The sequence below is a fragment of the Acomys russatus genome, chromosome 24, assembly GCF_903995435.1.
Source record: "Acomys russatus chromosome 24, mAcoRus1.1, whole genome shotgun sequence".
NCBI lineage: Eukaryota > Metazoa > Chordata > Mammalia > Rodentia > Muridae > Acomys > Acomys russatus.
The window spans coordinates 25,988,504-26,015,720 of NC_067160.1; the positions used below are offsets into that span (position 1 = coordinate 25,988,504).

Below are 27,217 nucleotides of genomic sequence, written 5' to 3' on the forward strand. Positions count from 1 at the left end.
AAGGACATTTAAGGCTTGAAAAATGTAGCATAGTGGGAGAGCAGGTGGCCAAGTATACTTGAAGCCCTAAGTTCAAATCCTAACCACCCCCAAACACACACACACACACACACACACCAAAAGAAAGAAGATATGAACATCAGTCTTGCTTGTGCAATACTAAAATTTGTCTTAATATTCACAATCTAGATACTGTCTTCTGTTCTTGCAAGTAGAATTTGAACAAAAAGATTTTTCAGAACTTTTTTTTTTTTTTTTCTTTTTTTGGTTTTTGGTTTTTGGTTTTTCAAGACAGGGTCTCTCTATGTAGCCTTGGCTGTCATAGACTCCCTTTGTAGACCAGGCTGGCCTCGAACTCACAGGGATCCAGCTGCCTCTGCCTCCCAAGTGCTGGGATTAAAGGCGTGTGCCACCACACCCGGCCAGAATTCTTAAGACTTTAAAAATTATTATATACTACAAAAGATAGCCTTCAGAGAGGAGCTTTTCATTCTGACAAGTTGGGTTCCTTGGTGGGTGGTTGGCGTGGTGGCGATGCTTAATTTGAATGTCTGAGTTGCTGAACAACCAAGAGATTTGTAATCACACTATGAAGTAAGAAGTGAATCATTGGTGCGTTTTCCCTACCTGTAAAATAAAGAAGAGTAAATTCCTCTTAACACTGGTTGATTTCTTGTTTTAACAAGGGAAATGACATGTATGTGTGGACTTTTAATACTCAATATCCTTAGCACCAGGAACCCATTTTAATAGTATTTTTTTTTCTTCTCCAAATAGACTGTCCTTCATCCACCTGGGTTCAGTTCCAAGGCAGCTGTTACACTTTTCTTGAAGTCACCATCAATGTGGAGACCATAGAGGACATCAGGAACCAGTGTATTGGCCATGGTAAGGAGCTTTAAGAGTAATAGTGTTCCTAATTTTGTTTACCTGTGTCCCAAGGGTTGATGTGCAGACAGTGGAATCGAACATATACTTCCTTCTTGGTTGGAAAATAGTTGTTGGACAGCACTGCCCAAACTGGAATGACAGAGCCATAGCCACGTCATTATCTAGTCACTGTGTGTGCTGTGACAGTGTCACATGAGAGACCCTGACTGTAAGAGGCCGATAAGCTAGAGCAGTGGTTCTCAACCTTCCTAACGTGGTGACCCTTTAATACAGGGCCTCACATTGTGGTGACCCCAAAAAGGGTCATGACCCACAGACCGAGAACAGCTGACCTGCTCACTTCCCTCCAACAGAGGACAGCTCTCAGTGTTTGTTGCACAGAACGTCAAGTGTGGAAAGGGAAGGAATAAGGAACATTTTTTGTTTTGGTTTGGTTCTGGTTTTGGGTTTTCGAGACAGAGTTTCTCTGTGTAGCCTTGGCTGTCCTGGACTTACTTTGTAGACCAGGCTGACCTTGAACTCACAGAGATCTGCCTGCCTCTGCCTCCCAGAAAGCTGGGATTACAGCCGTGTGCCAGCGCTTAAGAAACTTTTTTCTTAAAGATTATTACCCAAGTTTTACGAGGTGTGTGTGTGTGCGTGATTCTACTGACCCAGTGTAGCATATACAACCTAAAACAGATGTCACCAACTAACCCACATGCCTTTTGCAACATTTACTGTGGGTGATGCATTGCTTTCAACTGTAGCTTTTCAACAATGATATTAGAGCTAATTATGCGTGCACTGCCTCCCTCTTCCCTTCCTTCCTTCTCTCTCTCCCTCCCTCCCTCCCTCTTTCTCTCTCCCTCTCCCCCCTCCCTTCCTCCCTCTCTGGCTCTTGCTCTCCCTCTCCCTCCCCTCCTCCCTTTCACTCCCTCCCTCTCTCTCTCTTTCTCTCTCCTACACACACACTTTTCTGATCAGGGACATGGAAGGAAGACACAGGGGAAAAAACTGTTTAAAAACAGAGCTATCCATTCAACTTAGCTTGTAAATGCTGATGACATGGAGAGTCACTTGTTCTATGTGCTAATGTTTTGCCTGCGTGTATGCATGGCCGCCACATGTGCACCTGATGTATGAGGTCAGATGCAAGTGTTGGATCCCCAGATATTGGAGATATGGTTGTGAGATACCATATAGATTCTAGGACTCGAACCCCAGAACTCTGCAAGAGCCACCAACAACCCTTGAGCCTTCTCTCCTGCTCTTGCACGCTGTTCTTAAGTGAAAGTTGAGTTTAAACAAGCTGACTACTCAGAACATAAACGGTCTGAGTACATGAATTTAAATGACCTCAGAGCAGAGCATAGAATTTATTTGGCTACTGGGTCAAAGGTCAGTTAGTGAAAGTGGAGTACAAGCATTTTCAGCAAAATTCATTCCCTGTGTACCAAGCCTGCCATTGTGCCTAAGCACATGATAGTTTGCATGGCTTTACCTACCACAGCAAACCTTTTGAGCTGTTTGTTTAGTCTCCTTTATCAAAATTAAATTCAGTTCTCTGTTGAATATAATGCAGATTGATAACAACAGAAGCCAAGATTGGAACCTAGGTCTGGTGCTTGTACTTGTGAGTGCTCGCTTCCTCTTGCTCCATCTCTGTCTGTCTGTCTGTCTGTCTGTCTGTCTCTGTCTGTTTCTCTGCCTGTCTGTCTGTCTCTCTCTGTCTCTCTGTCTCTCTGTTTCTGTCTGTCTCTGTTTCTGTCTCTCTCTGTCTCTGTCTGTCTGTCTGTCTGTCTGTCTCTGTCTGTCTGTCTCTGTCTCTCTCTCTCTCTCTCTCTCTCAGGACTGGCCTCTGATTGTATCAGTCTTCAAAGATGCCACCTTCCATCCTGAGCACTCACTCACACCTTACAATCTATTTGCCCTCCTCATGACTCTAGGCTGGCCTTTGTGAATTGCTTGCTCATTTCAATGCAACTCATGTGACATTCAGGGGACATCTGACGTCTGGACCTTAAGACTAGTAAAGTTTCTGGAAGCCAAGAGAAGTGATTGATTCAGGAAAGAGGAAGTAATTAGCAGTGTCAAATGCTGTTCAGGAGGGCGGGGGCCAGGAACTCATTTTTGGATTTACTAATGTGGGTACAATTCGTGATTTACACAGAAGTCTCAGGCACCTCACAGCAAATTCCTAGCTGAAATAGATTCAAGAAAAAAAAAAAAAAAAAAAAAAAAAAGGCAGGGAGAAAGGTTGGGAAGACTCCTCTCTTGCTGAAAAATCCACAGGCACCAGGGCAGAAACTGCAGAGGAGCGCTGATGTGTAACAAGAATAAGTTTAAGGTGGCAGAGTAGCACCAGCTTGTCTGAAACCTATAGCTCGGTTCTTAATGCTCACCTATGACTTACTGACAAAATCAGCTTACTGAAAAACAAACAAACAAACAGAAAATCCCACAGGATTCCTAAAGACAAAGCCAATGCTTGTTACATAGCTTGGCAAATTATCTTCTTCTTCTTCTTCTTCTTTTTTTTTTTTTTTTTTTTTTGTATCCCAATTTCATAATGTGTAATGAGTTAAAATGATTTTATAGAATAACAAACAAAAAGTTGCATGGATGAGTGTGGGTGAAGGCAGAAGACAGTGGGTCCCTGCTTTTCATCTTGTTCAACAGATGCCCTGATATTTGTGGGGTGTGCATTTTGCCCACTGGACCATCTCCTCAGCTCTATAGTTCACATTTAACAAGTAATATTTGAGACAGGCTCTTACTATTTACATGGGCAGGTTGGTATCATCTTTCTAGAAGCTGGGACTATAGATAAGACTCCCACGCTCAGCAAGATACCTTTTTTTTTTCCAGACTGATTTTTATTATGCACACTCTCCAGGCTGGCCTTAAACTCCTGTCTCAGTCTCCTGAGTAGATAGGATTACATGCATTTGACATTGGACCCCAACAAAATTTCTGTTGAGTGTGCCCTTTGCCCCACCCTGCTGCCCCAGGTGTCGGTATTGAACCCAAGTCCTCACACATGCATAGTCCTTGTGCTCCACCAGTGAACTATTTCACCAGTCTTCTTTTGTTAAAGGTGTGCTTGGCTTTTGTTAAAGGTGTGCTTGGAGGGCTAGAAAGATGGCTCAGAGGTTAAGAGCACTGGGTGCTCTTCCAGAGGTCCTGAATTCAACTCCCAGCAACCACATGGTGGCTCACAGCCATCTATAATGTGATCTGATGTCCTCTTCTGGTGTGCAAGAAGACAATGTACTCATATACATAAAATAAATAAATAAATCCTTTTTTTAAAAAAAAGATGTGCTTGGAGTAAGGAGAGCTTATATATTTCATTTTTTGTCCAAAAAGACAAGCTTTTATTTTGTTTTCACATTCCTTAGTGAAAGCTAAAAACCACGTGGCCTTTAAAGTAAAATATGGGGCTGGGGTGGGAGGACATTGGCCTTTGCTTCCTTAAAGGTGCTTAAAGATGATGCCCTTGATCATCTCATCACACTTTTTTCTTGGTCAAACTCCCAACTCTGTGACTGAGAAATGGCCCTCCCTGCCTGTAATTCCTGCACTTAGGAGGTTGAGGCAGGTACAGCTCTGTGAATTCCAGGCTCCACAATGAATGGGGGAGGGGAGATAAGTACAAGTAAGTCTCTGGGTGTGGTGCTGCCTACCTGTAATCCCAGCACCTAGGAGGCAGAAGAAGCAAGATGATCAAGTTCAAGCTACCTTGGCCTACATAGTGAAAGGCTGTCTCAAAAAAATAAGGGTTTGAGAGCCGGGAGCTGTGGAGCACGTCTTTAATCCCAGCACTCAGGGAGGCAGAGGCAGACAGAGCACTGTGAGTTGGAAGCCAGCCTGGTCTACAAAAGTGAGTCCAAGACAGCCAAGGATACACGGAAAAATCCTGTCTTTTTTTTTTTTTTTTTTGTTTTTCGAGACAGGGTTTCTCTGTGTAGCCTTGGCCTTCCTGGACTCACTTTGTAGACCAGGCTGGCCTCAAACTCACAGCAATCCGCCTGCCTCAGCCTCCCGAGTGCTGGGATTAAAGGCGTGCACCACCACGCCCGGCTGAAAAATCCTGTCTTGAAAAACAAAACAAACAAAAAAACAAAAACAAGAAAAAGTGGACTCACTTCAGTAGTGAAGCACCTGCCAAGCATGTGGGAAACTGTGAGCTCAACCCACCCCCCACCCCCCGCCGCCCCGTGGCACTGGGGAGAAAAGTGAAAACTCAGAAGCAGAAGCACACTCCGATGGCTGGGTTTGCCTGTCCACTTGCCTGGATTGAGGGATGCCTAAGATGGCTGATAAATGGCTTCTGGGGGTGTTCAGAGTGTTTGCCAGGAGGAAGACCTATAGATCCACAAACATGGTACAGAAGAGCCCGCCCTGGGAGTGAGTAGCTGCTGACTAGTCAGCTGGATGAACGTAGCTGAAAGGACAGAGGGACAAAGACCCTCTCCCTCTCCTCCTTCCCTGCTGCATCCCTTGGTCCAGATTCCAGCTTCTTCAGCCTTTGACTCTGGATCTCACACTAATGCTCCGGAGGGTACTGGGCCTGCGGCCCCGGATGCTGGACCTGTGCTAAGGCATCTCCTGTTCTAAGGCAGCTTTTCTTAGCCACTCGTGGCTTCCCTTGGCTCTCCAGGTTGCAAATGGCCATTAGAAGTTCAACCTCTTTGATCATGTAAGCCAATATAGTAAGCCCTCTCAATATATATATATATATATGAAGTGCAATTTCTGAAAACCCACTGGTAAAGCATTTTGGAAGACTATACAATTTTCTAAGTATATTTAATTGAAATTATATTCATGGTAGAAAGAGTAAATGAAAATACAGTCTTGCTGATTCTGTTGAAGTACCACACAGTTCTGTGTGTGACTGACAGGATCTCATTGTACACATAGGCTGGCCTGGAGTACCTGATCCTCCTGCCTCAGCCTCTAGAGGCCTGGGATTACAAGAGCATGTGTGCAAAGGCTGCCTGCCCACATGAACATAAACGCATGCCCCCCTAGAAAAGTCCATAGCTGTTAAATGGTGGTGACATGTTGGCTTTTATTGGGAATGGGGGATGGGGGAACTGACAAAATTTCCAGTATGCCAATATGGGTTTATTTCAAGGCAACTGAGCAGAATAGCAATTTTGTGAGTCTGAAGAGATTTTTGAAACAGGGTTCCCTCAAAAAACGTTTTCAGTTGCTACCTCTAGTCTGTCTGGAAAGGTGTGGCTGGCCCCCAGTTCCCCTCTAACTCAAGCACCTCTCACCTGTGCCTCCCAAGGGCTGGGATAACAGGTGTGCACAACTATCCTAGATAGTTATTCTTCTCACCAATTTATAGTAGTTATTTTAATACATTAACATAGATTTCAATGACAAACTATATTAGAGGCTGTGAGCCACAAAAGACACGATCTTATATTAGCTCATTGTCAAACTTTTTTATTGAAATACAACCTTTAATCAGGGCAGTGGTGGCACAGACCTTTAATCCCAGCACTCAGAAGCCAGAGGCAGGCGGATCGTTGTGAGTTTGAGGCCAGCCTGGTCTACAAAGAGGCTAAGATAGCCAAGACTATCATAGAGAAACTCTGTCTCAGGGAAAAAAAGAAAATGCAACCTTTATATTTATCAGATAAACAATTGTTTATTGTACACAAGCCAAAAAAGAATGGCACCTGAGTGGCTTCATCTATGACTCAAATGTTGTTTTCTTGAACAAATGAGGTACAATCAACTTTAAAACGCTGAGCAGTATGTAGCCTAACTCTTATTACTCTTTTCGAAGTCTGTGAACTCTTGTTGGGCCTCTTGTTGAAGCAAGGACCCTATTTGGGAATTTTTTAATTGGCCTTGTGTTTAAATGATGTCTTTTTCTGAATTAAAAGTGTATTCACTTCAGGGCCAGGGATGTTGGCTCAGTGGTAGAGAGCCAGCTTCCTATGAGCAAGGCCTTAGGTTGACTCAGCAGCACCCGTCCTATCCTAAAACATAGTCTTACTGGTTTGATTTTTTAAAAGCTCCTCATACATTTTTAATAATCTTAACTCACAGACTTTCATCCTACAAATTCCCATTTAATAAGTGAATTACAAGGCTAGCAATATTTGTATTCTGCCCCCCAACTAGGTTTCTCTGTGTAGCTTTGGCTGTCTTAGACTCACTTTGTAGGCCAAGCTGGCCTTGAATTCACAGAGATCTGCCTGCCTCTGCCTTCCAAAGTCCTGGGATTGTAAGTGTTCACCACCATACTTGGAAATATTAGTATTTTTGCTTTGGACCACATAGTGTTTTATTTGGAATCATGGCTCATTATGCTTTCTGTTTTATTTTATTTTTTTTTTGTTTTTTATTTTTGGTTGGGTTTTTTGTGTTTTGTTTGTTTTTTTGAGACAGTGTTTTCCTGTGCAGCTTTGGCTGTCCTGGAAGTCACTCTGTAGTCTAGGCTGGTCTCAAACTCACAGACATCTGCCTGCCTTCATCTTTTGAGTGCTGAGGTTACAGGTATGTGCCATCATTTCTGGCTTTCTCTGCTGTTTATGAATAGAAGGCATAAGGAATATGAGAATATTTAATTTGGAAAAAATACAATCACACAAAAGTCATATCTTAAACCTGTCATTGGAGTTTATAGAAAGGAATTAACATTTACTCTAGTGGGGGGGGGTGTAGAGAGCTATATTTACAGTATTTCCAGGCCTTTGTGCTAATTTACTCTATTTTTTTGCTAGTATTATTCCCTTAGTAAAATAATTGAATGATAATAGTAAAGGCTGGTGAGATAGGTCAACAAAAAAATAAAAGTACTTGCTCAACACACAGACCTGACAACCCAAGGTCCATCCCCAGAATTCATGGCATGCATGCCAGAAGGAGAGAACCAATCCCTGAGTTGTTCCCTACCTCCACATGTGTGCTGTGGCACACGTACACACACTCGCACACGGATTCTCTGTCTTTGTCTCTGTCTCTCTCTGTCTCTGTCTCTCCCTTTCTCTCTCTCTCACTAAATTAAATTAAATAAAAAATAACAGTTCAAGCTAAGCCGGTCTGTTACACACACTAGCTACTCCAACACTTCTGATTTTCTTCGTGTGTGTGTGAGAAAGGAGCTGTGTCATAACGAGAACCAAACTATCCGATTATATCTCATTAGGTGGTATTACTAATAATGTGTTGTTTAAAAAAATTATTTTGCCGGAGCACATATATGCCTCGGGGATTCAAGCTGTCATTTAAGATAAGTGGGTCTTATATGGTAACTTAAATTACAGTGCTTAAAGTATTCAAGTTCCACTGGCTGCAGAAAGATCAAAGAAAAGGAAAAACTCATTTCTAGATACTGAAGAACCAGCCTGCCTTTATCTTAGGCTTAAATGCCATTTTATCGTAAAGACAAACTAGGTTCAATCCCATTTATGGTTAAACCTCTGTTTCCCAAGGATTGGGCTATGCCCCACCTGTAACCTCAACTACAAATGGTTCTGTAAGGCCTGTTCCAGAAATGGTAATCATGTCTTTGTTTCAGAAAGTTGTTATAACCACCCTGCAACTCTACCTGTGTTTCAAAAGGTTATATGGCCGCCTGCTGCTATGACTACTTTGTTTTGAGCACCTTGCAACCACGTCTTTGTTTCAGGAGGAACTAACTTGTTATGCTTATATTTTGCTCTTGTAACCTATTTCGCCCACCAACCCCCCCCCCCACTTGGAACCCCCTGCCCCTGAGCTGTAAAAGCCTCACTGTGCCTATTTGAGGGGGACAGCCAGTGATTAACACAGAATATGCTATTAAGGATTGCTCAGAGAATATGTGCTTTAGGTCTTCTGATATGTCTCACCAAATTTTCCGGAAAACATTGTTAGAGTTTTTACTGATTGTCCATGTATCAGTTCCTAGTTTTCTATAACAAAAGCTAAGCTGGCTTTGAGTAAATCTCAAAGTTTAACTTTTTTTTTAAAAAAAGTGTTACTTTTCTGTGGATGTGTGTTTGTGGGAGCACATGTACCATGTGAACCCCTGGGTTCAGAGGACAGCTTTTGGGAGTCAGTTCTTGGCTTCCATCTTATTAAGTCAGGGTCTCTGCTATACTTTATACTACAGACTAGCAGGTCCATCAAGTGCCATCCCGTTCTCCCGTGTGCACCTCCCAGTTCTATGTAGGCATGTAAGGATCAGAGACATGTCTTGCCACATCTGACTTTTTATGTGGCTTAATAACAAGGATTAAACTCAGGTTGTCAGGCTTGCAGGGCTAGTCTGCTGGGCTACCTCCCAGGTCCCAAATCTTCATCATCTTTTACCAGTAAAAACTATTTCACATATTTCTTGTTTTGGGGATTTGGGGGGTGTTAATTGACTTTTTAACACTATTCTCTTTTTTTCCTGTTGTTTTTCAAGACAGAATTTCTCTCTGTAGCACTGGCTGTCCTAGAACTTGCTCTGATGTTGTTTCAAAATTATTCATATTATCAGTAGGCCTGGCTAGCAATCAATCAAGACACTGACACTTGTTATATTTTAAAATAGCCTTAGTTAACCTGGGGCAGAGCAGACATTAATCCTCTAAGGTACTTCCCATAGTGGGGCGAGTATCTCATACCTCCCAATCCCATGCCATCTGCTTCTAATAACTTCTATTACGCTACCTCCCATCCATAATCCCAAATACTTGCTAATGTTCTTCATCTGGGCCAGATTCTCCATCCACACCGGTCATGTGCTTCTCTTCCATCTAACCCATAGCGGCCTTCCTCTCCTCCTCGGGTCTTTCTTCTTCCTCCTTCTTTCCAGGATCTCTCTCTCTCTCCTCTCCCTCTCTCTGTCTCTGTCTCTCTCTGTAAATCAGGCTGGCCTTGAACTCACAGCGACCCACCTGCCTCTGCCTCTCAAGTGCTGGAATTAAAGGCACCACCACACCTGGCTACCACAAATGTTTTAAGAAATTATTTCTGTATATGTATAATGTGTGAGTGCATGAGCCACATGTACATAGGTCAGAGGACATCTTGTAGGAATCAGTTCTCACTTTCCATCATGTGGGGTCCTGGGGACTGGATTCAGGCAGGCGTGGCTGATGAACCTTCAACCTGATGAACCATCTAAGCTGGTCCATAGGATGCTTTGACTTTTGGAGCACAGACCTTTCTTCTGTAGTTAACCACCCCTACTCATGCCAAAAATTGTAAAGGTTGGGCTCGAAAGATGACTCAGAGATTAAGAGCATTGGCTGTTCATCAAAAGGTCATGAGTTCAATTCCTAGCAGCCACATGGTGGCTCAATTCCTACCAACCACTGCTCTGGATAAAATGAATGTCTCCAGGTATTTTTTTTTTCCCCAGTGTGCACCTATGACTAGCATCTATGGTGTTTCCCAAGGTTCCAAGTGGGAAACAGTTGACCCTCTTACTTGAATTAAAATGTGGTTTATATGGTATTTTCATAATATGTCATGGACTATAAGTATTATAGTTTGATGTTAACAGGGTAAAAATAATGAGATCTACCCTCTTCCAGCATGCAGGCACACATGAAGGCAGAATGAATACTGTATAAATAGTATTTTTTAGGAGCTGGAGAGATGGCTCAGAGGTTAATAGCATTGGCTATTCTTCTAAAAGGTCCTGAGTTCAATTCCCAGCAACCACATAGTGGCTCACAACCATCTATAATGAGATCTAGTGCCCAGTGCTGGCAGGCAGGCACACTGTATACATAATGAATAAATCTTTAAAATAAATATTTTTTAAAAATATGTAAAGGTAAAAAACAATTCACAATTTTTGTATTCTTCATGATTTTAACTGATTTTTTTTTTTTCCGAGACAGGGTTTCTCTGTGTAATAGTCCTGGCTGTCCTAAACTCACTTTATAGACCAGACTGGCCTCGAACTCTCAACGATCCACCTGTCTCTGCCTCTCAAGTGCTGGGATTAAAGGTGCGCACTACCACGCCTGGCAATTTTAACTGATTCTTAAAGTTGCTTTTCTTTTAAAATTATTTCAGGAGCAGACATGATAAGTATACATAATGAAGAAGAAAATGCTTTTATTTTGGACACTTTACAAAAGCAATGGAAAGGCCCAGATGATCTCCTGCTAGGCATGTTTTATGACACTGATGGTAAGTGGTATTTTCCCTGTGAGGCTTTTTTTTTTTTTTTTTTTTTTTTTTTAATGTTAGTAAGACTTAAGATATTTGGTTCTTTAATTCTGTACATCAGAGTTTCTCTACCGTTCTAATGATGCAACCCTTGCAAACAGTTCCTCACGTCATGGTGAACCCTTGCCATAAAATTATTTTCATTGTTTTATTTGCATTTCATTTATAACCGTAATTTTGCTAGTTATCAATCTCTATTTTCCAATGGTCTTAGGCAACACCTGTGAAAAGGTTGTTTATTCCCTGGATGGGTTGAACATCCCCCAAAGGGGGAGACCCACTGCTCTGGATAAAATGAAATGTCTCCAGGTATTTTTTTTTTTTTCAGTGTGCACCTATGACTAACATCTATGTTGTTTCTCCAGGTCCCAAGTGTTTCACAAGTGGGAAACAGCTGACCCTCTTACTTGAATTAAAATGTGGTTATAGGATATTTTCATAAAATGTCATGGATTATAAGTATTAGTGTTTGATGTTAACAGGGTAAAACTAAATTATCTTTTCCATGTTACAGAATACTAATGGTTTTTACTTATTTTGGTTTTTTGAGACAGGGTTTCTCTGTCCTGGAACTCACTCCGTAGACCAGGCTGGCCTCAACTCAGACATTGATCTACCTCTGCCTCCCAAGTGTTGGGATTGAAGGCGGTGCCACTACCACCTGGTTTTATTACTATACAAAACTATAAAACATATCTTTTTATGGTATATATATATATAATTTTTATATACTACATGAAAATGGTGTATATACACAAAGACCTAAATATTAACCACATTTTTAAATGTCGTATGACTAAGGTTATTAGTGTTTAATTATTTTTATTTTACTGAAGTGTTTTGCAAAAATGGAAACCTCCCCAGAATACTCTTAAAACACCTTTAGATTATATATAAATTATATAGTGTTGTTTCTACAACTTTTAGTCCTGTAATCAAAAGTTAGATCACTACAAGTTAGTAAGTTCCTACCTTTAACCAAAATCTTTTCCTTTGGGTCTTAACATCTTTGAAAACTGTCATCATGTTCTTTAATTGACAGATGCAAGTTTCAAGTGGTTTGACAATTCAAATATGACATTTGACAAGTGGGCAGATCAAGATGGTGAGGACCTAGTTGACACATGTGGTTTTCTATACACCAAGACAGGTGAATGGAGAAAAGGAGATTGTGAAATTTCTTCAGTGGCAGGAACACTTTGCAAAGCATCCAGTAAGTATGACTGGCTTCTTCCGGTCTAGGAGGAGTGGGGAACAGAGGGGTAGTGTTTGAAGACTTTTCTTAGGCATACGTCTCACAGATAGAGGACTGAGACTTTAGAAGAAAGCATGATAATTGTGCTAAGACTCTTGACATTCCATAAATGAAGCCAGATCATGTGAGCCAGCATAACTTAATTCTATATGCCTACTCTTAGGAGTTCCTTCAAGTCCATACGTTTCTTCTGTTTTTTCAAAGAATTTCCATATCCTGTTTGCCTATGATCTGAGAAGTGGTAAAGAATAATAGGGCATTTAAAATACTAATATTACTTTAAGGAATTAGATTCTCTATAAAACTAGTCTGTTTAGGTAAACAGACATTAAAATTGTACCATAATTCATGATTTATTTTGTATTAAAATACATTTTCTGATTTATTAAAGTTTATTTTAACAAAATTAACAGGTTCTATGACATTTTCATGTTATTTGTTAAACAGTAAATATAATTTGCTCTAAAATTCTGAGTTTCTATTTTCTCAGTAAAATACAAACTACATGTAAAATACAAACTACAAATGTTAGTTACTTAAAGCATGACTCAACTAGTTCCCAAGTCAAAGTAGTTTTATACGAGTAGCACCAACTTTTAACGTTTTCATTTCATTGTATTCTAATTATGTGTATGGGTGTTGTGAGCTGGAGTTGGAGATGGCTCAGCGGTTAAGATAACTGACTGCTCTTCCAGAGTACCCTGTTTTAATTCAAGTACCCACACAGCAGATCACAACTGTCTGTAATTCCAATCCTAGGGAATCCAATGCTCTCTTCTGCTCTCCAACGACACATATGGTGCAGACATGCATATAGGCAAAACGCCCAATATACATAGAAATAAAAAATTAAAAAACCATTGTCTTCTGGCCTCTACACTGTAGTAGGAAAACACCCATTCCCACAACCACCCCCATTCACATGCATGCAAATCGTCTCCTTTACTGTATTTGAGGGCACCATTATATACCAGAAACAGCCAGGCTGAGAACACTTGCTGCTCTTGCATAGGATGTGGACTTGACTCCCAGGCAGTTCCTGGGGTTCTGGGTGCCTTTTCTAACCTCCACGGGCACTAGACATGGGATGCAAACCACTCAAAAACACGAGTTCTCAAACTATTAACTAAAAAAACAAAAGCAAAAGCCACTGAGCAAATCCACAGGTGTTTAATTTTACATGTTTTCTACAGACTCTACAACCAGAATTTCATTTCTCCAGTGTATTATAATTTTTTGTAAAACTCCTTTATTTTTTCCAGCAACTAAGCCAGTGTGTTTTGTCAGGCCTAGATATCTTGATTTTTAAAAACTAAATTCAAAACAGGTAAGACAGATTTGATGAAGCAGTAAAGATGGGGATATTAACATCAAAGTGCCTATTTAAATAATGTATATAAAGTAATCATATAAGCCATCTTAAAATTAACTTTCTTTTGCATTTTAGTCCCATATGACAAGAAATATTTACCAGGTAAGTAACATTCTGATCTTAAAATTTACATAAAGTATATTTTTAAATTCTGCCATGTTAAGATACTATTATAGACCTATTCAAAAATATTATGTAACATAAAGAACTTTTATCAGAAGATAGAAATGCCTCTTAAAATAAGCCATTAGGGGAGAGAAGTGGTTCGGAGGCTAAGGGCACTGGCTGCTCCTCCAGAGGACCCAGGTTCAGCTCAGTTATCCAGCATCACATGAGAACTCCAGTTCCAGGGGATTTATCCTGGCTTCTGGCCTCCAAGGACAGCAGGCATGTGCATAGTACACAGACATGCATGTAATCAGAACACCCACACACATAAAATAAAAAACATGGAATATCAAGAAGCAGCCATAGTAAAAGCAGGCAGCTCTACTTTTGAACATATACTCCCCCCCCAAAAAAAGCTAAGATGCCATGCACAAGATCATACTTGTAAATGCCAAAGAATGGCAGTAACTCAAGTGTGCATTAACAGATGGATGAGTAAAATGTAATACCAACTGTTATTCAACCCCAAAGGGAAATACATTCTGACACATGCTAGAAAACACACGTCTAGAGAACACAAGAAGTGATACAAATTGGTCACAAAAGGCAATGTGTTCTTAGTGATCTCACTTGCAAGAGAACAGTTAACTTCACAGACACATCTGGAATCACTATATATGCATTTTTATGATGTAAGAGCCAGGGAGAGGAGTGAGTTACTTAGTTTCAGCCTCAGAACGTGGCTATATGTAGATGGTCAGTGGGGACAACCAACTTAACTTAGAAAAGAGAAGTAGTTTAAGCATGTTATTTGTAAACATGAAGACAACTAGCAGCTAGCTTTGAAGACCAGATATAGTGCTTCTATTCCACTACTCAACCCCTTCTTCAAAGTCTAGAAACCCGCAGTATGTCAGGACACAAAGCTGATGTCTCAGCTACTTCATAGTATACGCTGGAATCCCAAAGAAATAGGCTCTATTTTCACTGAAGGGAACAAACATGGCAGCAAAACAGCAAAGAGTAAAAGCTTTTTGTCCATGCCCTTGAATACTGGCTGCCACCAGAAAGCATTGCCCAGATTAAAGGTAGCTAGCACTTCCTACCGCAAAAGATCAAGATTAAAGGTGGTTCTTCCCTTCGAACCGAGCACGGTGGTGCACGCCTTTCATCCCAGCACTTGGGAGGCAAAGGCAGGCGGATTGCTGTGAGTTCGAGGCCAGCCTGGTCTACAAAGTGAGGCCAGGACAGCCAAGGCTACACAGAGAAACCCTGTCTGGGGGGCAGGGGAAAGGTGGTTCTTCCCACTTCAAATGAGTTAAAGAAAAAGTCCCTTTGCACCCACAGATTTCTTACAGCTAAGATGTTTTAGCTGTGTAGACATATATAACATTTTATTTCCTTATGTTTTCTGAAACAGGGTTTCTCATGTACCCTTGGCTGTCATGGAACTCACTCTGTAGACCAGGCTGGCCTCAAATTTAAGAGATCTGCCTGCCTCCGCGTCCCGAACGCTGGGACTAAATGTGTATGTCACCACTGCCCAGCTGCCATACAGTTTCAAAAAATAAATAAAAGGATTGTTATTGAAACTTGTGGAGAAAAAGAGCAGACAGGTCTATCACAGATCTTGAGACCATGGCAAAAACAAAACAAAAGAACAGTGGGATAGTGTGCACATTTAGTTTTTAGATTCCAGGTAAACTGTACGTAGGTAGCAAGGTTAGGCTTCAATCATAAACCTGTAGCAAAGCAGGAAGATTTAAAGACAAAAATACCTACTGCACTGATAGGCTTTGTTAGGATTTAATGAATAACAAGAATACCGACTTGAAGTGAGAAAACAGTTGTAGCACCAGTTTCAGTAAACAGGGAGTTCACTGTGTAAACAATAGACAGACAGGAGGCCTTCAGCATGCTGTGAAGAGAGTGAGGGCTATGGGGGGGAGGGGGGAGCGCCACTTGTTGTGGTAAGCTCATGAAAGTTAGGCATCCTGGAAATGCGTAAAAGGTTACAGTAGATGAACCAGGACAGTTAGATTAGAATGACTTGAGTATTGTACACAAGAGAGAAAGGCTATTCTAGTGGATACAGCAGCAAACAAAGGTTTGGAGATTCTGCTATTGCTCATTAAATGGATTTGGGAAACCTGCCTAAATCATGTGTAGAATGAACTGTGCACGGTAGACAATAACGTTAAATTGAACAGTTTTAAATAACAGATTGTAGTTTTAGCCTCCATGACATGTTACAACTTTGGTATGAAGATGACACATTTTTTTTAAGTACCAGCTAATCAACAAAGAGCATTGCAAAACGTTAAGATACAAACATACTGTGTCCCATCAATCTTGAGTACTATCTTACACTTAAGGTCTTTTAATTTTGGTTAAATATGTGGTTATATATCTGTAAACAATCCTAAATTATCATGCTTTTTCAGCCTAAAACTTATTATTTCTCTAAATTTCTGTGACCATGTAATAACTAGACAGTATCCTGATTATGTTACTGCCCAGCATCAACAGATCAATGTGTCCACATGGATAAAGTCAACAGTTTAAAACAGTGTAAATCTTCCCCCCCCCCCCCCCCCCCCGAGACAGGGTTTCTCTGTGTAGCTTTGGCTGTCCTGGACTCACTTTGTAGAACAGGCTGGCCTTGAAGGGACAGTGTGCAAATTAAAGTAACCATAAAAACTACTAGTTGAACATTTCAGAAGTCTTGGCTTTGTGAGACACAAGTTAATCTCAAACTCTCTAACCAGGGATGTCCTTTATGTTTTTATATACTAGTTTTTACCACCTAAACAAGACATTTGGCCAGATTTACCCCATTCATCTCTAACCATTTTAGGTCTCACTTTAAGAAGCACCAGCTGGAACATTTAGTGTGTACATGTAAATAAAATTGTATCTGCAATGAAACTGTGAATAATTTGTCAAAACTGCATTTTTATAGAAAGAGTTTTGAGTAGGCAAAAACTGAAAGGTTGCACACATTTGTGAATTCCAGAAATCAACTAAAACGGTGCTGCTTTAAGAGAAGCAAAAAAAATGCAAGGTAATGCTATTCCTGTGAAGCAAATCAAAAAGTCACATAGACCATCAGACTCCACTTGGTCCTCAAGAGAATAGATGTAAATCTAAAATCTTGGTTCAGAAAGGGGGAAAAAAACGTAAGACCACAGAAAACAATACTCAGCAGAGCACAGAGCAAAAATGTCTAACTGAAAATTTCAGGTATGACTATTTTTCCCACAAATGTGACTTTTAAAAATTGTTTCATTACTTTTTATGGTATATACATGCAAGTGTACCCCATGGCATGCACATGGAAGTCAGGGAACAGCTTGCAGGGGTCAGTTCTCTCCTCCTCACCATGTGGGCCTCAGTTTTCAGTCTTGGTAAGAACCTTTACCCACTGAACCATGCTTCCTACCTGGGTCATTCGCACAAGTAAAGAATATGTAATTTTTTTCTCATCAGTTGAGAAATTCTACATATAAACAAGTACATGATGAAAATGACGATGTCCTAATGCAGTACCTTCCACCCTGCATACTGACTGCCTGTATTGTCTTTTTTTGCAGATAACCACATTTTAATATCAACTCTGGTGATTGCTAGCACAGTAACTCTGACAGTTCTGGGAGCAATCATTTGGTTCCTCTATAAAAGAAATGTTTGCTATGGCCTCACTTTTTCAACTGCGCTGCAACCACCTTACAATGATGGCTGTGCTTTGGTAGTTGCAGATGATGAGGAAGATGCTGTTCAGATGGACTAAGATCTTGGCACTATCAGAACAGGATATCAAATTCCTTGACAGTGATTTCCTGTGCAAGATTTTCATATAAAAGTTACCACAGAAAACCAAAGCTTTTATGGTATTCCTTATTCTTAAAACAGTATTTTCATGTACTCACTGTGACAAAACATTAACATTTTGGTTTATTTTTTAAAAAAAGGGTTTAGAAAAGAGCAACCACAGATCTCACTTAGTTTTCTTAAGTAATTTTTGTTTGAGTAAATGAAAGATCCAAGTACAATAAAGCTGATAAAACCCAGCTTACCGCCTTATCTTCTTTATTGCTCCTTCCATTTAGTTAAATTTTACCCTACTTTTACTGACAGTGCCAGGATCAAGCTGGACAGAGCCTGTACATTTAAACAGTGTCTTCCTGGCTATGGTGAAAATCAATTCCTTTGTTGTTTCCCTTTAAGAGAAAGACATTTTACAGATTGTAATACTCCATTGTAATACTCCAAACTCCACACTCGTCCATAGTTCCATTCATTGTAGAGACCATATGGGACAAGTAGTGTTCAGTTCTAATCAAGTAATCATGTTACAGGTTCTTTCAAAGACAAAGACTACAGCTCTAGCTAAAAAGTCATAGAGATGGTGGCCAGCCAGGTTAACCTGTGTGTCCCTTGAGCAAAGGTTTCCTAGCCCATCCTTGTACCTTTACCTACACAAGGTGGATCTTTCTCCCACACTATGAGAAAATTAGATCTTTTGATGGCATGAAAACTGTGCATGCCAAACTGAAGAAATCAGGTGCAACTCTAGAGATAATGTCCAGTTTTTGGTACTCTTACCATACTTTTAAAAACAAGAGTTTTTAAAATTCATTAACAAGCTGGGCACAGTTACACACACCTATAATCCCAGCACTTGGGGAAGCCATCCTGGTCTACATACGAGCCCACGCCAGCCACGGCTACACAAAGAAACCTTGTCTCAAAAACAAAACAAAACAAAAATATAATAATGGAAGTAAACTCAAGTAATTTCATTTCCTTTATAAGTTTTAAATCTCAGAAATGGTACTGGAAAATACTTCATCTTATGCTACATGCTTTCACTGTCCACTAGGAATTAGAAATACCCTCATCATAGTAAGTGACACTAATTCCAATAAAACTGTGTTTGAGACAGTCTATGTAGCACAGGGTAGCTTCAAACTTGCACCCCACCTGTTGAGAGTGTAGGTAAGATGGGTTATGGCATCTGTTAACACTCTTGCCACAAACTGGTGATAACTTACCAAGAGCTGACACTAGTTTACACAAGCTGTAAACATTCTGTAAGATGTCTAAATTACTATTCAGTGCTAGCAGGGAATACTAGCTGGTTGCTCCCCCTACTTACCATTATTTTAATAACTGGTATCAATCGTATTATGTCCTGAAAACTGATTCATGTGGCTATTTAAAATACAATTAAATGCATTTCAAAATTCACCCACTCAATTGTATAAGCTGCACTTTAAGTGCTCACAGTTTGTTATTACCATACCAAGCAGCATATACTGCAGAATATTTCATCATAAAGTATCACCAAACAACGCGCCTAAAGAATCTACCTTTCAACTAATTTAGACAGCTGCTACTTAATGGTGTTCTAAAAAGTCAGCTTACACCTATTTAATCAGGGTGTGATTTCATTTTCAACTGATGGAGGCACCTGGTAGTAAACACTAAATCATAATTTTATATGCCTATGTTCATATATGCTGATGTAGCACACATGTGCAGGGCAAGGGGACAATCTTGGGTGTTGTTCCTCAGGCTGGCTATATTTGAGCTAGGTGGGTCTGGTTGGCAAGTTAAATCTAGAGATCTGCAGACCCCTAACCCCACAGCATAGAAATTAAAAATACATACCATGTACTACAGAGGCTAATTTAAACACGCACGCACGCACGCACGCACGCACACACACACACACACACACACATACACAGCAAATGGGATCTGAGTGTCTCCCTGGCCCTTCATTTTCTTTAGACATCAAACCACTTACCATAGGTCATTCTCTAATCATTGGTAAAAGAAGAACCACCACATTAACAGTAGAAAGACAGGCTTGTTCAGTGCATTCGGAATGAACAACCTACTGTGTTCTTCACCATGTTCCTTACACCCAACGGCAATGAGATTGAGGTGTGTGTGTGTGTGTATTATAGGCACATGGGGCCAACATATAGTTGTCAGACTTAACTCAGGCCCCAATGCTTTCACAGCAAGCACTTACTATCTATTAAGCCACTGCCTCCAGGCCCCACCACTTATCCTTAAATGACAACATTTTAGCACTTATCAATCACTAGTTAATAACAAATTATGTATGAACTAATGACAGAGCATTTTTATCATGTCAATATTTTGTGGATTGAGAAGGCAATTTTCACAATGAATTACATAAAATATCTAATATTTCAAACTCAGTTTCTAGGACAGAAAACATTTAAATTAGCATTCTTAAATTTTGTGCCTTTGCTTAAGACAATGCACAGATAAGAAAAGTTAAGGACATATTCAGAGGCTGAAGAGATGGCTCAAGGTTAATAGTATTTGCTGCACTTGCAGAAGACCTGGGTTCCATTATCAGTACTTACACGGCAACTCACAACTATCTCTAACTATTTTGGAACCAGGAGATGCAAAGCCTTCTCTGGCCTCCGAAGACAGTGCATGGACATGGTGCAAAGCCATATATGCAGGCAAAACACTCATACACATAAAATAAAAAGGTTCAAGAAATCCTTTAAAATCATTCTATTAAATAAAAAAAAATTTTTTTAATTTTTTTTTTTTTTTTTTTGGAGGGGTTTTCGAGACAGGGTCTGAGTAGCCTTGCTGTCCTAGACTCACTTTGTAGACCAGGCTGGCTTTGAACTCACAGAGATCCACCTGCCTCTGCCTCCCAAGTGCTGGGATTAAAGGCATGCGCCACCGTGCCCGGCTCAAATTTGAAATTGTAATTCTTTTCTAAGGGGTTTAGAATTTCTTGTTGAGGACCAGAGTAAAAGGAAAAAGTTCAAACTAAAAAATAAATCAATCAATATCACTTTATTTCAAGCCAAGATTTTACATTAAGACCAACAAACTAAGTATAGGCAAACTGTTCATTTACATTTGAGAAATTACATGGTTTCTATTTAGGTTTTGCAAAAGTTGTTTGTTGCCACAACATTGGACTCATCTGAAACCACCTGAAAGTGTAAATGTATGTCCTAAGGGTGTTGACAGTGGAGAACGTTATGGAAGTTTACACAACTCATGAGCATAGTGCAAACTCATTCATGTTGAATAAGTCATCTGTTTTGCAAAGGTAGTGAAAAAATACTAACAATCATCAAATAAATGCTCAGAATTACCAAGGAACAGCTAAAAATGACCAGGATCCAAATAGGTTATTTATATTTCTCTATAAAGAAGTGACAACACTAAAAAACACATTGAAAACCAGTGTTTTAAACTTTGAATGTGGGCTTTTAAAAAAATATTCTGTTAACTTGAGATTTTCAATAATTTATAACCAAATACCATTTGACGGCAATTCTGATACAATTTACAGCTGTAATACTCCTGAAAGGAGTACCTACATACCAGGGCCTATCAAATATAATGTGCATTTTTGCAAATCAATATAAAAGTTATCCATCATTTCTACGTCTTTTACATACTTTTTTTCTTAAAAATTAGGTTTTATTGCTAAGTGAATTTAGAACTCTAATTAAATTTGGAAACCTAATGTAATAATGCTCTTCAAACTTCCCATTCTTTAAAAAAAAAATTTTAAACATGGAAGTAAATGATTATCAAAATGTGGCTGTAACTTAAGGCATTTAAGAAGGGAAACTAATTAGGTGCCACTGGCATTTTATTTCAAAAGTACATTTTATCTGACTTTTTTCACTAGCAAGAGACTAATACACAAACATTTTTTTCCCATAAATAACACAGAAAAAGGTTGATGAGCATTGCTTAGATATTTAAAACAAGGGTAATGCTTTCCCACTCACCTAAAACAAAAGACTGCTTTTGATTACATATTATAAACATGAGATTTGCTGGCCAGGGTTAAAAGGTCCAGCTGAAGAATTTCAATTCAGCAACACTTGAGAATGAATATATATTTACATTTATACATGTATGTATATATATTCATTTTATATATAGTCAATTTATCTAATAGGCATTCCCTCACAAAGTTACTCATACGTAATTGCCAGTTTCAATAACCATGTTCACAGATCATCCACTTGTCTTAAGGGAAGTTAGGCAATATCAAATGTTCTGTTATGCTCTCCATCTTCTTCAGAATCATCCTCTGAAGCTGTTGAGAGAAAACAGGATGATCAAGAGTGATTTTTAAGGGGGACAATAATGACTTGTAAACATGAAGCCAGAACAGCAATGACTTGTAAAATAAAAATCCCAATTTAGTATACTGTTTGGTCAAAATGGTAGGATATCATGATAGTGTTAGGGTGGTTTGACTGTCGGTGATACCCGTTCACAATGTCCCCCACCCCCACATCTTTTTGTGATGTTATATAGTTTCCATAATGAAAATGCTTAAAAATGTGGTTTAAGAGCATCTTTAAAAAAATGTTTCTGAGACCAGTTTGTGTTCATAGTAGCTAATGATATGTATATAAACATACACCAGAGGAAAAGTGAATTTAAGGCAAGTGCTCTCACACACCTGAGTAGAATCTGGCTTATTACCGCTGCATGTTTGGTGCATCCGATGAGAATGAAAAAAAATGTACATAGAATAATAGGTTATGGATGTTCTTGCAATTTACATCAAAGCTATGTCTATACAATGCCAAGGAAAAGGTCTATATAGACACAGCCTAACTTAAAATAATTGGATTCAGAAAAAAACAAAAACAAAAAGCACAACAAAAAACCCGCTGTTGAGACCATCCCCATGTGTCCAAACTCTCAGAAACATCATTTTTATAGTATTCTTGACCTCAATTTACTCAATGGCTGTTAGTGACACAGATTTATTATAACACATCCTGGAATGTCTTTGGAATAGCCAAGGTGGCAAGAAGCTATGTATTATATAATCTGCTTTATATGTTAGAGGAAATCTAAGTTCTTTAGAATAAACATCTAACTAACTTCTTTGCTATATCAAGGGCAGAAAAGCTTACTGAATGTACTCTAGGATACTGGATCAAACCAGAGAAAGAGCAGGAAAAATGTTAACATTTACTGATAAAATCACTTGAAATAGTCGTATATAGCTCATGACTAACATAAGCCCTCTTGTGAAGTTCTGTATGACAGGACATCACACTGAACAATGTTTTAGGCAATGTCACAGTTTCTAGGTGACCCCACAGAAGAACAAGTCAGCTAGTTTTTAGGAGTACAGCAATGCTCCAGTAGTCTGAGATCCACTTGAGGCATCACTTTCCACTGTCAGCTCTGTCTTCCACTGTATGTATTTTACCTCCATCTTTTTCTTCTCTTGCATACAGGTTAAAGACCATGCTACGTTTAGAAAATTATATATATAGTTTTGTTTTTATTTTTCAAGAGAGGGTTTCTCTGTGTAGCCTTGACTATCTTGGACTCACTTTGTAGACCAGGCTGGTCTCGAACTCACAGAGATCCGCCTGCTTCTGCCTCCCAAGTGCTGGGATTAAAGGCGTGCGCCACCACCGCCTGGCTAGAAAATTCTATTTTAAATAAGAAGTTTTTTAAGTAAAAATCTTGGGGAAAATAAACAAATGACCATATCTTCTATCAAACATAAATTATAAATTTCAGAAACAAAAGCTAAACTTTTGTATTAGCCAATGAAGTATTTTTATGATTGTTACAGAATTAAAAAAGGAAAAAAGAAATCACAGTGAATAATAATTCTAACTGGCTTCTTTACTTTCACTTACATTGATTTTTTTTAAAAAACTATAAATGTGCTGTCTGACTTTATCTCAAATTCTGTTAAAAATTATAGGTGTAACAATATTTCTAAAAGGCCATGTCTTAAAATATTTATGAAGTAAAGTTTCTATGAGGACTAGATTCTTCCTATACTATCTTCAAAGGATGCTAGACTTCCTCTAAAGGTAATAATCTTACACATCTTTTGGAGAACAGGTATTCTTAAGATGGTAAGTGCATAACCAACATGAAAACACACAATTAAGACACTCCCTCCCTGCCCGGTGTGTATGGAGCAGCACAGATGTGCTGTGTGTAATACATCAAAAGCCAGCAGGTTCTGGGAAGACCCGTAGGACTTGGGATTGTGTGTCTTCACTGAAAGAGCCTGACCATGTGACCCTAGGAAATCCGAGGAGCTGCCTATGTACTAAAGGCTCACCAGAACTAGCTACAAGTCAAGAATAAACAACACCCTTTTGTGTGGTCTGGACTCTTCCTTATTCTCCTGGAACCAAACACAAGCCTTAAAAAAAGCCTTTCACAACCTGAAACTGATTAAAAAGTAAAAATTTCTTCATATAGTAAAAATTAAAAAGCCTTTACAGGAATGATTTAGTAGTTAAGTTTGTTTCCCTTTTAATCACAAATAGTAAAATCACAGTGGTTTGTTGAAAATATCACTAGTTAAAATTATCTCCTTCCACACCTTAAACATAACTTTAAAAAAAATTTTTTTTAATTAGGTCTATTGTCCAACCCATATTATCCAAATCAATAATTGTAATAGTATTAAACCTAAAACCAAATCACAATTTGGTAGAAAAGAGTACACTTAGGTTTTGTTCTGTGGGTTAAATTTGCAAAAGTAAATTCAACAAGTCTGGGGAGGGGAAATTCCACCTACTTTCGAGATCTTCCATATGTGCCTGAAGAGTTCTTGCAAGGTTAATAAACTAGAAACAATGCAGAAAGAAATACAGTAGTTTAAATGTTGCAAATGGATCTAAAGATAATCAGTATAGGAGATTTATTCTACTTAAAAGTCAAACATCATTTTATTATTTTAAACAAGGGTCTTTCTTTCCCCAACAACAAAAAAATATAGCATTAAGGATATTATGTTATGTTTTATATAATCATTGTAAATCATGGGGAAACCAGTACCATGAAATTGGGAGCCAATATAATCAAATAATTTTATCTAATAATGCTGACTTCCTAACACTGTCAAAAAAAGTTATAAAATCAAGGAGGGAAACAAAGTTTGTTTCTGAGTCCAAATGAACTGATGTTTGCGTACCTATATATGACAGCTGTAAAGCTGTATATAACTCAATGCTTGTAAAATAAAACACTAAGAATGACTTCTACTGTACTCTTAAGGTTAACTTTTTTTTTTTTTTTTTTTAAAGAAACTCTGAATTCAACAGACCTTTCTTAATATGCTTTGTATGATTTCTTCATTCATTCAAGAGTTATCGGACCATTTTACAAATCATTTGAAGGTATTAACTCCAGATAGGGGCATATAACTTCTGAAGTACTTAAAAATTAACAGAAAACTTAAACGCACTCATAATCACAGCACCTAAGTTTTCTTTATTCCTAATGAAAGTAACTATCAGTTGGGTCACTTAAGTGTCCATATAATGATGAAGCACATGAAAGTAGTAACTTAAAATAGCAACATGTATTTTGAATGATACTTTTTTCATTTTAAGATGAAACATTTTATATTGACATGAACTCTAAGTTTTATATACTTAAGAGCTATAAAAATGGGCAATTTCACATAAGTTTCGCCGTATTATGAACACATTTCAAGATATAAGAAGTGTTTAGAAGGCTGCAGAGATGCACCAAGTGTTCAAAGTGACAGAGCCTAGGTTTCTTTTGACTCATTGAGGCAAAGAGTGTTCGCTGATTGAATATAAGTATCTAACAAAAAGCTAGCTTAAAGGTATAGTTAATAGTAAACATTATTTACAGCAACTAGTTCCTTTCTTAGTTGGTAGTATTAGTTTAAGGGTAACCATTTACAGAACGACAGCAGTTATTCTTCCATATTCTTTTGGCCTCTGGAACTCAATTTCAAGTTTCACTTGCAAGAGCTGAAAAATCACTTCTCTAAGTAGCCTATGACAAAATTAGGGTATTTGTTGTAGAAGACAGCACTTTCTATTAAATACCGACTATTTACACTGTTTTGGTTTTTTGAGACAGAGTTTCTCCGCATAGCAGCCTTGGCTGTCCTGGACTTGCTTTGTAGACCAGGCTTGGTCTCGAACTCAAGAGATCCACCTGCCTCTGCCTCCCAAGTGCTAGGATTAAGGGCGTGCACTAGCACACCCAGCCAGACTATTTACATTGTTAAGAAACATTTGAAATAGAAAAGAAAAATTTGAAAGTAAGCCCCCCGCCCCCAAAGACCACCAAGGAATTAGGATATGAACACATGAAAACAATTGGTTTTCGAAGACAAATTCTTGTCCTATCAGACCCTCCCTTTTCCCCAAGGCAAATGTTACTTACTCGGACGCGGGTGCTTGGTTCAATTGTATTTCCCATCATATCAGAAAAGCTTTGCTCACACAAATGCAGTAAGACAACTAGGTAGAGACCAGAGCTGATAAACTCATACTCAGCCTTAAATGGAGAAGCAAAGAGAAGAAACAGAGAATGAAAATTATGATTGTGGCTGATAGTCATTGTTTACTGTAAACTAAAGGAAATGTATTCAGACACAGCTCCTAGAAAGGTATAGTCATCTACTAAAATATAAGGCTGTGCTACAGTTTTATCTTATCTCCCTTTAGTCATTTATATAAGTTTACCTTTTAAATCATTTGGTGAGATAACACATTAGCTTCCTATGAAGCTTCTAATAGATTTCCTTTTATAAATGACTGATGATTGTTTTAGTTTAGTTAAAAAACCTGTTTCATTTAACCTAAACCTAGTGGTTTTGGTTTTGTTTTAGTTTAAAAATAACAAACAGCACATGGAAACACACACAGATCTATCCTAGTGCCCGTTCCTTGGTCATGTTGGGAATAGAAGACTCAGAGACTCTAAACAGTGTCAAGGCTGTTATGAGTATCCTCCTCTTCCTTTATCTTTTAACTTCATGCCTCTTTTGGTGGTCCTGGGGAATAAATTTAGGATCCTAGGAATCCTAGCACTGTACCAATATAAACACAATTCAATCTCTCCCTTTAATTTTTACAGTGAGGAGGTCAATTGTACCTGCTTTGGATAATAAACTCATCTAAAATTAAGAAATATATGCTATTATTATTATCATTCTTATTTGTTTTGGTTTTTTGAGATAGGGTTTCTCTATGTTATCTGGGCTGTCCTGGACTCGCTTTGTACAGTAGGCTGGCCTAAAACTCACATTGATCCGCCTGCCTCTGCCTCTGGAGTGCTGGGATTAAACCTGTGTACCACCATGCCCCTAATATTAATTTTTAAAACTTTATAAAATTCTGCCTATCATTAAGAATTTGAAATTACATATTAATATGTGTAATCATTTTTTAAAAAAATTTTTTTTACTGAAAAATAGATCATATTTCTGGGGGGGAGGGTTGCTTTTTTTTTTTTTTTGAGACTGGGTTTCTCTTGTAGTCCTGGCCTCTTTGTAGACCAGGATAGCCTTGTTCCACCTACCTCTGCCTCTCAAGTGCTGGTATTACATATGTGTGCTACCATGC

General features: G+C 38.8%; 2 protein-coding genes across 6 annotated transcripts in view; one reads left to right on the forward strand and one right to left on the reverse strand.

Annotated features, from left to right (window-relative positions):
• The window catches only part of Ly75 (lymphocyte antigen 75), a 129,033-nt gene extending 111,450 nt beyond the window's left edge, over positions 1-17,583 (forward strand). For both annotated transcript variants that reach the window (XM_051166113.1, XM_051166112.1), the window contains 5 exons: positions 778-888; positions 10,903-11,019; positions 12,101-12,271; positions 13,761-13,787; positions 17,387-17,583. In XM_051166113.1, the coding sequence (XP_051022070.1) occupies positions 778-888; positions 10,903-11,019; positions 12,101-12,271; positions 13,761-13,787; positions 17,387-17,583 (623 nt within the window). The remainder of the gene's footprint in view (positions 1-777; positions 889-10,902; positions 11,020-12,100; positions 12,272-13,760; positions 13,788-17,386) is intronic.
• Positions 17,584-21,539: 3,956 nt separating this feature from the next.
• Marchf7 (membrane associated ring-CH-type finger 7) overlaps positions 21,540-27,217 on the reverse strand; it is a 38,238-nt gene continuing 32,560 nt past the window's right edge. For 2 of the 4 annotated variants that reach the window (XM_051166083.1, XM_051166086.1), the window contains 3 exons: positions 26,034-26,147; positions 24,406-24,454; positions 21,540-21,924 (listed from right to left, as the gene is read on the reverse strand). In XM_051166083.1, coding sequence (XP_051022040.1) covers positions 21,866-21,924; positions 24,406-24,454; positions 26,034-26,147 — 222 coding nt within the window. In that variant the 3' untranslated portion in view covers positions 21,540-21,865. Of the gene's footprint in view, positions 21,925-22,296; positions 22,322-24,405; positions 24,455-26,033; positions 26,148-27,217 lie in introns of all 4 variants that reach the window. The other 2 variants (XM_051166084.1, XM_051166085.1) reach the window with 2 other exon arrangements.